This window comes from Excalfactoria chinensis, chromosome 6, assembly GCF_039878825.1.
Source record: "Excalfactoria chinensis isolate bCotChi1 chromosome 6, bCotChi1.hap2, whole genome shotgun sequence".
Taxonomy (NCBI): domain Eukaryota; kingdom Metazoa; phylum Chordata; class Aves; order Galliformes; family Phasianidae; genus Excalfactoria; species Excalfactoria chinensis.
In genome coordinates, this window is record NC_092830.1 from 22,364,454 (window position 1) to 22,377,400 (window position 12,947).

Consider the following 12,947-nt stretch of genomic DNA (forward strand, 5'->3'; position numbering starts at 1 on the left):
ATCAAGCTCTGATCCTGACAGTGATTTCCTGGATGTGGCTAGAGTTAGGTAAAAAAGTTCTATCTAGAGTTAGAAGGAAGAACCATACAAAGGTATTTGCTCTTATAAGAGTTTATTTAGTATCTGTTCCAAGAACCTAGATGACCTAGACTTTAAATAATAAGGTTAGTACAAAAGAGTTTGGAATATGCACTGAATCTGAAGATGGACAAGATCTGAAACACAGCAGTTGTGCAGCTGTGGTAAATAACAGGTGTTGCTGTAAAAAGCTTACAGGTTGAAAGGTAAGGAGTAACAGGTAGGTGAGGTAAGTAAACAGTTGAGTTTAAGGCAGGAAAATAAGTAACAAAAATAAATAGCATCCTTTATCCTGAACTCTAATGAATAAGGATTGTAGCAAGGTCCTTAGAACTGACCTTTTTCAGGTCTGTCTCAATTTATTCTTTGGTCATAAACATATTTATATATATATATATATTTATATATACTTCTAAGACAGCAGTATTGGCTTCAACGTTTATGCGTATACTTCTTTTAAAATCAGTCTCAATGTACTTAAGACGGTAAGTGGAATCAGAAAAGTCATAGAAAAAGAACACTGTCTAAAACCATTTTATCTGCTCTGATTACATTACATCCTCCCCTCCAGAAAAACAAACAAACAAACAAACTTCTGAAGAGCAATTGTATTAAGCCAGCTTAATTACCCTTTAGACTTTGCTGAAAATCACAACAACGTAAGCTACAATCATTCTGAGGACATATAGTAGCAAAGTCACCTATTCAAGCTAATATCAGAACTTAGATATGCTCCCAGAAGGAGAGGTTTAATTTCCATTAAAAATAAAACAAAATAAAATGATCATTGAAAAGATATATCAAGCATCATACACTTCTGGGCCACAGAATATAAGAAGTGCCTTTTCCAGCACAGTAGCTGTGAACTGCTAAGTGATGTGGACAGATAATATTTCTGCAGAGCAGTTGCAAAGCAGAGTGCATGTGCTCATCCTGGTATCAAGCAGATGCTGTGCCCCTCTGGTGCTGCCCAGAACTTTGGGAACACCATGACTAGTTCTGCTTGCAGACTGAAATGCATACCAAGGCTGAACACTGGCACCGTGCAGGCTGGGAGCTGAGCATTTTCTGGTGTTGATACCATTGGGCAACAGGTACCACTTCTAAGCCCACAGCTCAGCAACAAATTTACACCACAAGATGGAGCTTCACACCAGCTGTAATGGCAACTCCACAACTGCGTCTCTAAAATAGGAGCAGCAATTTCATTTGCATATTTAAAATTTATTCCAAAAAATACACCATATCCAATTAACCAGCCATTACGATGAAAGATTTATGGAATGAAATTTTAAGAATGTATTTTCCTGAATACATTCACAGTAATATCTAAAAAGTCATACAAGGATAAAGCGATCTAAAAGCATTTGCGGTGAACAATGGATGGTCCAGCTTCATCATATTCCTGTTTGCTGATCCACATCTGCTGGAAGGTAGAGAGGGAGGCAAGAATAGAGCCTCCAATCCAGACGGAGTACTTCCGTTCAGGAGGAGCAATGATCTGTTAAGAAATGGAACCATTAAATGCAACGTTAAGCTATGAATTTGTTACACAAAACTATTAAAGCAGTAATGCTTTATATTATGAAGTTACAAAGTTGTTGCCTGAGCCTGTGCTTGTACCCTTAGTTCTTCTGGTTGAATCAGACTGCCCAGCACAGCAACATATGTGTGTATGTGCATTCATGACCACAAAAGATAGAAGGGGAGGCAACCACCGTCACGGCATGAGACAAACATCAAATGGTAGCCCAGGGTGGATTGGAAGAATGAATGACCAATGGAACATTCCTAGTGGTACAGCTGAAAAAAATGTTTGCAAAGCAAGGAGGGGGAGAGCTGAAGCAGCAGAAGGACAAATAACTTGTTAGAGTCTTTTTCTTAACTTGTAAGCCAAGGACAGAAGCATAATTTCCTACACCTGAATTCCATTAGTCAAAAATTGCTGAAGAAGTTGCTGCTCTACAAAAATGTATGTTGCTGATTCCATGCTATTTTTCCTTGGCCTTGCTAGGTCAGTTTGCAGAGAACATGAGAAAGGAAGGGAGAAGAGAGAAGGCTCCTCTCTTCCTTCAGCAGCCAAGGTGACTAGTCCAGTTACCAGGGGATGATTTAGTAGAACATACAGACTTGATTGAAAATATGTACAAAGCCTTTTGTAAAGAGTTGTTATTTTTTTGTTAGATTTTGGAGGATTTTTTACGTCTCCTCAAATAGTTTACAAATAATTGCACTGTACCTTGATCTTCATGGTGCTGGGAGCTAGAGCAGTTATTTCCTTTTGCATCCTGTCTGCAATGCCCGGGTACATTGTAGTGCCACCAGAAAGCACATTGTTGGCATAAAGATCCTTTCTGATGTCTATGTCACACTTCATGATGCTGTTGTAAGTGGTTTCATGAATGCCAGCAGATTCCATGCCTATGGAAATGACAGCAGAACTCTGAGGAAGCAACACTGTACACAGACTTAAAATTGTTAACACTGAACAGACAATGTGAGCTGCAGTTTGTCTTTGGAAGACAACAGTCTTCAAGGCTGCACAAATATGAAAAGTCGTTCTGCATCTGTTTGAATTATTTACTTGGGAGCTCTTTCAGGGACAGCCTTCCTTCGCCACCCCTGTGTACACACTCAGCTCCTCATTAAAAAGAAACTCCAGGGGTATGGAGTAATACAGTTTCCAGTAGGCTTTTGCAGACAACCTTGTATGTCCTCAGAATTTCTTATATGGTCTTGGGATCATTTGTTCTCTTTTTCTTACTTTTTTTCCCCCTTTTTTCCCCTTTCTTAAACTGAGCCAGTTCAGAAATAAAACAGTCAAAATATGTCCCAGTGCCTCTCAGTATGCAGCTACTTAATATATTTCTGAGCTGATATTCTATCAAACTGGATTTTTATGTGACCTTGCTGCAAGCTTGCCTCCCTGACCATTGGTTTGTTCTGCAAATGTGATGCACTCTGGATTCAGATTTTGGGACAGTCTATCAGTAGAATAAAAGGAGTGCTTTTTTTTTGTTTGCTTGTTTTTTAACCCCTCCCTGCAAGCACATTCAGACTATAACCCTCATACTATTTAGAAAAGTGTTTCTGCAGCCAAAAGTTTCATAGTAACCAATACATAACATACAAAGTGGTGTGGGAACAAAGCCAGAAATAAACACTCAGGGTTTATTTTGAGAAAGCATTTTGCTTTACTGCTTGACATAAAGTTCCTCCCAGTGTATTAATAGTACTGTTCTGAAAGATTATTTTATAATGGGCACTGGGACATACTTGGGTATATGTCTAAATGAGCAAGCAGTGGGATACAATCAGAAGAAAACAGAGATCCAGTGAGCAGCTCAGCAAAGCACAACAGTCATGCAACCTACCAATGAAAGACGGCTGGAAGAGAGTCTCTGGACAGCGGAAACGTTCGTTTCCAATGGTGATGACTTGGCCATCAGGAAGCTCATAGCTTTTTTCCAGAGAGGAGGAAGAGGCAGCAGTGGCCATCTCATTTTCAAAGTCCAGGGCCACATAACACAGTTTCTCCTTGATATCACGGACAATTTCACGCTCCGCTGTTGAGAAGATTCAGCTTTTAGAATGACAGTCAGCCACACTTTCATTCTCCAACATCCTCTCCATTTTTACACAGATCCTCTCTGCCAGTCCTGCATAGAAAACACTTTTTCCCTGTTGGATTCTTTCTTGTTAATAAAACAACTGCAGAACCACTGCTATTCCTTCTAAGGTCACTAGAAACATTGCATGTTAAACAACTCCCCTCCTCGTCTAGCAGCACGTCCTTACCAGTGGTCACAAAGGAGTAGCCACGTTCTGTCAGGATCTTCATGAGGTAGTCTGTCAGATCACGGCCAGCCAGGTCCAGACGCATGATGGCATGAGGCAAAGCGTAGCCTTCGTAGATGGGCACGTTGTGGGTGACACCATCCCCAGAGTCAAGCACAATCCCTTTGAGAAGATAACACATGATTTACAATCAGGTGCTCATACACAACTGTTCTGAACACCAGTGCCACCCCCAGAAGCCTACCTGTGGTACGTCCAGAAGCATACAAGGAAAGAACAGCTTGAATAGCTACATACATGGCTGGGACATTGAAAGTCTCAAACATAATCTGAAATGCAATTAACATAATTAGCTTAGCAGTAGGGATTTTAGCTTAGTTGTATCATTACAACAAAGAAAAGGGAAAACACAAGATTTTCATATTTAGTGATGATTGGTAATAACAAGGGAGGAAAATACATTTAAATCAAATGTTTGTCCTTTCAGACCCCTCTGTATCTGATCTACATCTACGATGTATTAATACAGACACACTGAAGATCATTTTGCAGTAGGCCTGGACACACACAAAAAAAGTTGAAAGTGACAACACTTGGACAGACTGGAGTTTTCACATCCAAAACTGATACAGAGACTTTCTCAAGTAAATGTAGTAACATAGGAATTGGATACAGAGTCACTGTGCACTTTCTATTTTCCCTTACTGAGAGATACACACTACAGAACAGTCAAGTCATCACAGCTAACTGAAATGATGATGTTCACACTCTGCTGAATCTACAAACTTGGAATTATACCATAGCTGCAGGACGAGATTACCTGGGTCATTTTCTCTCGATTGGCTTTGGGATTCAGTGGTGCTTCAGTCAGCAGAGTTGGGTGCTCCTCAGGTGCAACACGGAGCTCATTATAGAAGGAATGATGCCAGATCTAAGGACAATGACAGAAGGCAAAGATGAAAAATACAATCAACTAGCAGCTCAGCATGACTTTCAGAATGGTGAGTAATGTTTCGCATGCATTTGTTCTTACAGCCTTGGTAGAAATTACCAAGGTACCTGGAAAAGGAAACACTCCATCCTCAGGTTAGAAATATCACTGCTAATGATAATCTATTTCTTCAAAGGGCACACAAATTAATGAAAATAAATAGAATCTTACAACAGGAAATAGAAATGCACAGGCTTAATTACAGCTTGCTGCTAACAAGCTTCTCATTAAACCACACCTGACAGCACAACACTTTCATCTAAAATTTACCATGTAATGTGTTAAACATTCTGTTCAAGTGATTGTCTACCAATGATGCACATTATTTCAGTACTGATGTACCTTCTCCATGTCATCCCAGTTGGTAATGATGCCATGTTCTATGGGGTATTTCAAGGTCAGGATTCCTCTCTTGCTTTGAGCTTCATCACCTACGTAGCTGTCTTTTTGACCCATACCAACCATCACACCCTGTAAAATAACACAGATACAGTTAGTCTCTCAAGGAGAGGTGTCACAGAGTAGTTACATCAGCTGAGATAAATTCAGCTGCCAATGATACAGATTACCAAATATTTCATAAATACTAATGACTGGAGAATCTTTAATTTCCAAAATGAAATATTAAGTCAACCCAAATTGCTTGAGTTCATTTTCCCACTACAGTTAAAGTAAACAGCAAACAAGTACATTTTTTATATGATATTCAATTGTATGCACACAGAAGAAGTACAATGTTAAATTCATCGGGATGAAATAGAATAATAGGCTTGTTTTATGTTGTTACTTAGGGATGACCTGTCTGCTGAAGTGTAAGATACCAGAAGGGGACACTGTGCCATCTAACGGCCAGAATGCGGCAATACACAATTCAGATTTTCCAAGTCTATGGACAGGAAGTTGGAAAATACTCTGGATGTACGGTAGTCTCTATGCTTTAAGTTAGAAATAATGTTAAAAATAGTATACTGTAGGATGCTTTGACTACCTAACACTCTTACCAGAACTTCAGTCATTTTGTGCTCCAAATCTTGGCTTCTCTAACAAGTTGCATCTTGGAAACAACCTGAATGTTCAGTTTATGATGGGATGAACCTTTCTTCAGAGGTCTAATATCTTCCGTAATACACAATCAGGAAAAAGAGACACTAGAAATCGGCTGTATATTTTTCTGTTATGAATGTATGATTTATTTTTGAGCAATTAATATAATTAATCCTGTCTATAGAAGATGACACTTGAATATTTACTTTTAAAAATCATGGTAATGTTCAGAAGCTTCAATTAGAAGCTACACCAAATTCAATTAGGCTATACCAAAAGGCACATATTTCACTTGCCCTCAATGGCTTGAAAATTTATTATCTGGGTGCATAAAGTGACTCATCTTACAGCCTATCTCTTCTCATTTCAACATGTCCTTAGGTGACACAGAAGATATTAGGTGGATTTTAAAACCCAGCAGCCAGTTTATTTTGCAATGGCCAAGCTAAGCTACTCTAGGTCTCGCTAATGTTGATATGGCTTAGCAACCTTGTGTTTAACAACTCAGCTAAAAGTACAGTTTGCAAACTATTAAAATTGATGGGAGTGTATCATATGCTCAAATGTAAAACTAAAAAAAAAAAAAAAAAAAAAGCATAAATTAGGAAAAACAACAACAACAACAAACTAAGAAAAAGAAAATAATTCCTAGAAACCCCAGAGAGATGTCTGTCTGTGGCACAGTTAAAAGAAGAAGGAAGGTTGATAGGAAGCAAATTGACAACTTCTCCTTCCTCCCTTAGTTTCCTGCATTTCATCTATTGTCAGTTTTAGAGCAGTCAAAAATTGGAGATATTTCTCTGGCATTCTTTGCTTTTAAACTGTCTGTACTCACCAAGTTCTCTGGGAGATGCAAAGTACAGGGAGAAGAGAGCATAGAAGAAAGTGCAAGAAAATGAGGATTCCTCTCACAAGACTAACAAATCTGCTTGGGCTGCTGGACACATTTTGCCTGTAAATACCATGTTACTCAGGCCATCTGGTTAGTCCCAGATGCAGGAAAAGGTAACTCTGGGGTGGAGAGTTGGGGATGGGGCACGTGTCCAAGCCCAGTATGGAATAACTAAAGCACTTCATCACCTGGTGCCTGGGACGACCCACGATGGAAGGGAAAACTGCTCTTGGAGCATCATCCCCAGCAAAGCCGGCCTTACAGAGCCCTGACCCATTGTCACAGACAAGGGCAGTGCTGTCTTCCTCCTCACACATCTTCTATGTCAGTGTCTGCAGGTGCTCCAAGCAGAAAACAGCCCTATGAAAAAAACAGAAAAAGAATAATTGGAAAAAAAAAAAAAAAAAAAAAAAAAAAGTGAGGTACCCCCATAAGACAGAGAATGTGGTATAAAGAGAACTGATACTCAGGAGGGTTGTTTGCACCAGATATAATTCAAAGTATCCCATAGAACTATTCCAGTCCTGCTGCATGGACAGACAAATAATAACAGCTTTGAGACAGCAAATGTTTATCTAAATTGAGTCACGGAAATCCACCGCTGGGGAGTAGGTGGGAGATAAAGACGACTGCTGGACTGACAGCTGCATAAACAAAGGTCCCATTGCATCAGAATCAGCATGATGCCCCCTGCCTCTATCATCCTGACAAGACTGAAGCATGTAGAAAGATGATAACCTGACTTTAAAATGCAGTCAAGGACAGCACGTGTTTTAAAACTGCCCATAGTATGTGCTCCATCATCATTTCAAACCAGCTAATAAGCTGCATTCATAGAATAACAGAGTAATTTATGCTGGCTCCCTGCTTCACTAAAACAGAAATTGCTTTTCTCCTCAGGCAACAGGAAGATAACAAGGGTAATAAAAATGCTTTAAAGGGTTTGTATTAAAGTCAATTATGGAAACAAGCCCTGAATACCAGCACTTGAGAAGAACTATTTGCCCACAATTTATAGTGTGCCAGGGAATCACTTGACTAGCTGGGAGCCCGGACTTCCATGCAGAGTTCAACAAATTGCAATGTGTTAGCAGCTAAAGGAGACAGCTGTCATCCTGCAGCCCAGCTGGCTCCTCACGCAGCCACTCAAACCTGCTGCCACGGGAATGCTGGAAGCACAGGACGAAGCAGCAGTGGAGTCAGTGAGAGCCATGGCTGATAAGCACAGGAGCACTAGGCAACATTCAGCCTCCACCATAGGTGGACAAGCAGGGACAGCCTCCCCCAAACCCTTCACTGCAGACCCTTCACAGCCACAAGACATGGCTGCAGGGCTGCCACTGCTGGCTGCAGTTCTGCACAGGCATAGTAGCTTCCAGAAGAAGGCACAGACAAGGAAATCCCACCTTGATGTGTTCCAGATATTTTGTCATTATTACCAGGAAAGGAAAATCGGTTGCAATTTTTGCATTTATTAAACTCTTGGGAAAATAGGCTCTTTATATTTAAGCATATAGTCAATGGAGTACAATTGTTATCTAACATGAATGAACAGAGTGGTTTAGACAAACCATTTCCTAATTAGGAAATATGCTTTCCAACCGTCTGTTTTTGGAACAGAGTTTGAGGTCAGGGGGTTTGCTCAAACCAATGCAGAGAATGCAATGCCAAAAACCACTTGGGGGAGGGGGGAGGAGGGAGCAGGAAAGGCTACATTTCTGAGCTTGGTGGACTCTAATGAAAACCATATTTAGTAATAAAGTACAAAAAGCTGAAAAACCAAAACTGAATCATTCAGGCAGGACACTCTGCTTCCAAGGAGCGAGTTACAGCTCAGGACTGCCATGGTATGCAGTAGTAACATCCTCCAGCAGCAAAAGTCACTCAGCACTGAAGAATAAAAAAGAATATTCTCCCCAGCAATTAATACAGTGTTTAGCCTCTTACTTATATCTTCTTTACAATGAAAGATAATCATCCACTTCCCCAGCCTCCACAGCATGCTATCAGGAGAACAAATCAAGCCTCACATGGAACACTGTGTGTAACATGACCTTTAATAAAATGTTTGGCACTTTGCAGAACACAGTTCCTTATACATGTAGACAGCAACAAATATACATGCACCCTCATCGCATGAGACTAGATACTGCTATTTTGCATCTTCCAGCTCTTCTTACAGCCACACTCCAAAACACTCATGTCAGTTTAAGCTGATTTAAGAGCACTGAAGCAAAGCTGCTGAGAAACCGCTACACAGAGTGCAAATTCACCCATTCAGGAACTCTGTTCAAAACTAACTCCCCAAGGGCACACGGGTTCACTTAAATTCCAGCTGTGCCATTACACAGTCTGTGTCTTTTTATTACTGTTGGAGTGCTGGTGGAATCGGCAAAATCATCAGATCCATTTCCCTTCCAAAAGTGCTATAAAACAAATACAACTCAGCGTAGACATTAAAAGCATTTTATCAGTTCAATTCTAGTAAGTAATGCCTAAGCAAACTGCAGCACAGCAGTACATCCTCCTGAATAGCTTCCATTTGGCATTACATAATTAAAGTAATCCAGAAAACCATAAATCACACTGTTGGTTCAGTGCCACTTACCCTGACAGTGCTTGGCTGGGGCAGCAGCTCTAGGATGGTGCACTGTATCCAAATGCACTAGGGTTATATAGCCCCTTCAGCTCTTCTCCTCCCACCAGTCTCCCAAACAAGGAGCAGAGACGAGAGAGACAGAGCTGAAGTCTCTAACAAAACCATATAGGGACCTTATTACAAAAACCTCTAATCTGGGTGGCCACAGGCCCTGAGTCCCTTCCACTGCATTCCAATGCAGAGCTCATGAAACAGGAGGAGACTTTCAGCTGTGTAAGATAAACACTGGAGAACGTCAGGAGTGTTGCTAAAATGCAGCAAGAAAAGTGTGCCCATGGCAGACAATCTCTGGCAGGAAGAGCATACTTTCGAACAACAGAGAGAAGTCCAGGTCTCCACAGTTACATCCAAGAGGCAGTGAAAACTGAAAGAGCAGACATTTGTAATAGGGAAGGTGTTTTTAAGGAGACACTTTGCTTTTGTTAAAGGTTTGGACCAAAGCAATGAGAATAATTTTGGTGAGCTAAACAGCTGCCAAATTTTGTCACAAATTCACTTAAAAGGTCCTCACTTAGGGATACTGAAATAGATTCCTGATGTTACATAGGGTTCATGGCAAGGTTTTTGAAGGTTGTGTAAATGTTCTCCTAACAGACTGTTACGGTTCCCCATAGGCTGTGATGGGTGAGAATCAATATCCTGTCTCCACCAGCTTATTTCCAAAGCACCAGGAACTGTGGAAGAGTTTTGTCATAGTGTCAACTCCACTGATGGACACAAGTAGTAAACTCCTGTCTCAAATCATTCGTAATAAAGTTGTTGAATTTCATAACCTCCAGCTAGCTTTGCCCCTGAGCATATTTTTAGCAACTAAAGCAAAGGTTCTCAATGTATGAGCTATTTTCAGAGGGCTGGATTTCTATGTCTACAGCCAGCTGTTCTCTAGGCAGACTGTGTCTCACAAGCAGCCCTTTCACAGTCAACAATACATTGCCCTCGAGTTATTACTGGAGATCAGAAATTAGCATCTCTAAACTCTATCACTAAACCACTACAAATTCAAAAATGGCCTACGCACATGAGCCAAGAAGGACACGTGAATCCAAATGCAATCCTTGCTTTGTGAGGCTTGCTGCAACAGGGAGAAGCATGATGTGTTTGCTTATGGAGTGCTGCCTAACTGAGGTCTTAATGCAAGAGATCTCCCATACAACAACACTGGGATTTCTTCTGATGCAGAGATTTGAGTACAAGGCAACACGTAAAAACAGCAGATAGGAAGAATTATGAACTGGACACCAAAAGGAATTTAACTTCTAAGGAAAGGAACTTCTAAAGAATGTAACTGCCTTGGAGGCACAGATACAGAAGTTACCAAGTGCTGGGTCATGAGCCATGCAGAAGCTATTTATTATTTCAATTTTTAGCACTTGGACACAAAAGATAGTAGATACTAAAAAAACAACAACACACAACCTACCAAGGTAAGCAATCTACTGCAGAGGACATAGAGAGATACTTTCCTGCATATCTTCAACAAGCCCTTAAATGACAGCCAAAAATAAATAATTTCATTTCAAACAACATTCAAAATGTAGCAGATGGAAAAAATATGTACTTTTCACATAACTACATTAGATCAGCAAATCAGGTCAAGGGGAAGAAGAATTTCATGCACCAAAACCCTTCACTGCAGTAACATTTGATTTCGAGAAAAGCATTAATTAATGGCGAAAGAATAATCCAAGGCTTTTACATCCAGAAGAATCCAAATTAAGGTGAAGACCTAAACAAGAGAAGGTTCACTTATAAAAAAAACAACCAACCATCCTGGTGATGATGTTCTATTGGGTACAGACTGCATGAGACTGCAAAGCCAAGTAAACGCTCCTTCAGCAGGACTGCCAATCAGCTCACAAAACACCCCTGCATAGCTAGAAATACAGGCAACAGTCTTCTTCAGGAAATCTCTGTAGACCTCATGGGAGGCAGTGGCCATGCAAATATTACACTGTTTCTTCTCTCTGTTAAACTTCATCATACTCAGAGCAGCTTAGCCTCGTGCATATCCCAATACCAGTTGGGGCAATGGTTGCTGTGAGGAGTTGTTGTATGGGTAGGGAGCATATACTACTTTGAAATACCTTGTATGTCATAGGCATCAAAGATTTGGGAATTCTAACTTTCAGGGTGCTTGTGAAAAATACAGGTGACACAGAAGCTTACCCTGAGAAAGCAGTTATTGATACAACAAGGAGGACACATAGTGTTTGGCTGGACTACTTCCAGGGTATCTGCTAGAATTAGGACTGTGCAGACTGGAAGGGAGAAGTAAGCCCAGAGGACAAATTAGCAATAGCTGTGAATACACAGAAGCAGCACAGCAAAACTCTAAGGACACAGCAGAACTATGCCTCCAGCACACAAAGGAGAGCCAGTACTCTGCAGACAGCTGCCTCTGGGGTGTTACACTATGGAAGGTCCCGGGGCAGGAAGGAAGGCAGGCAAACAGGTAAACTATGCAAGGAAATGAGCTCAGTACAGCTTGAGGGACATTACAAAATACAGGCATTTCTTTTCTTTATAGTGATTCCATTGCTTAAGATACGATCACAGATATTGCTAAATAAAAACACATGAGGAATCAAATGACATTAATAGTTTATACCTTTCTTCTCAGCGACATAGGTCATTGCCAGAGGGGTGGGAAACGGGGAGTGAATGTATGTGGCATGAGATAGGAGTAAGAACCTAAATAGAACAAGGCAGAACAAGTATTCTGAGAACCAAATCTAAGCATCGGGGATAAAATCTCTGAACTTTCCTCTATGGCTACAGACACACACCAGCTTAGCCCAGTCATGTTTCTGTTTTCACCAGAAAAAGAACAAATACCAAATTATCACTTCTGAAAGCAGCCGAGCTCCCCCTGAGGAGGCCACTTCCATCATCACTTTTTGCTCTCTACTTTTAAGTACTTACAGTGCTCATTTGCATAGAAACCAACAAGTACAATTTGCCCGGTACGTTTATACCCCAAGTTTCTCTTCTTTCACTGCAACCATTGCCAAAAACTGTTTTCATGTTGTTTATCTGTCCAAAATGCTGTCCATCAGAGGAGTATGTCTGGAAAGAGACATGCTGAGAGAAAGGAAAATAACTGAAAAAGCAATTTTGTTGCTTTTTTTCCATATACTTTCCCCTGATCTTTGTAGTATTTCGAGCAAAGCTCCCATGTACAATGGAAACTTCTTTAATGTCTGTCTTTCAAGATGTCAGTGGAAACTCTTAGCTACATGCTTCTTAAGAAAAGTTCTTCATTTTTTAGTAACTTGTACATATTTTCATCTGAACAGAAAATATGCTTAGGACTGCATGCCAACAGGAGCTGTACTGCTCTGCCTAGGAAACAGTCTCTGGCTGTCCCGAGGAATTCAGGCTCAAAGGCCATGCACTAGCTTGTAGATGTCATACTTTTTTGGTAAAGAAAGGCAGAAGCTGAAGTTTTATCACAACTGCTATAGAAAACTGGGAAAAAAGTACCT

At 40.5% G+C, this 12,947-nt stretch overlaps 1 protein-coding gene across 1 annotated transcript; it reads right to left on the minus strand.

Annotated features, from left to right (window-relative positions):
• Window positions 1-98: 98 nt before the first annotated feature.
• ACTA2 (actin alpha 2, smooth muscle) lies at window positions 99-9,497 on the minus strand. Its single transcript, XM_072339671.1, has 9 exons — window positions 9,412-9,497; window positions 6,992-7,163; window positions 5,210-5,338; window positions 4,697-4,807; window positions 4,121-4,205; window positions 3,877-4,038; window positions 3,453-3,644; window positions 2,318-2,499; window positions 99-1,579 (listed from the first exon to the last, which is right to left on the minus strand). The coding sequence occupies exons 2-9, from the start codon at window positions 7,118-7,120 to the stop codon at window positions 1,436-1,438; spliced, it is 1,134 nt and encodes a 377-aa protein (XP_072195772.1). The 5' UTR covers window positions 7,121-7,163; window positions 9,412-9,497; the 3' UTR covers window positions 99-1,435.
• Between the last annotated feature and the right edge of the window lie 3,450 nt (window positions 9,498-12,947).

Coding starts and splice junctions, on each gene's coding strand:
- ACTA2 (XM_072339671.1), bottom strand. CDS start 7,120: ATGTGTGAGGAGGAAGACAGCACTGCCCTTGTCTGTGACAATGGGTCA. Junction 5,339..6,991: donor TGGGTCGTCCCAGGCACCAG/GTGATGAAGTGC, acceptor GTTATTTTACAG/GGTGTGATGGTTGGTATGGG. Junction 2,500..3,452: donor CTTCCAGCCGTCTTTCATTG/GTAGGTTGCATG, acceptor TCATTTCCATAG/GCATGGAATCTGCTGGCATT.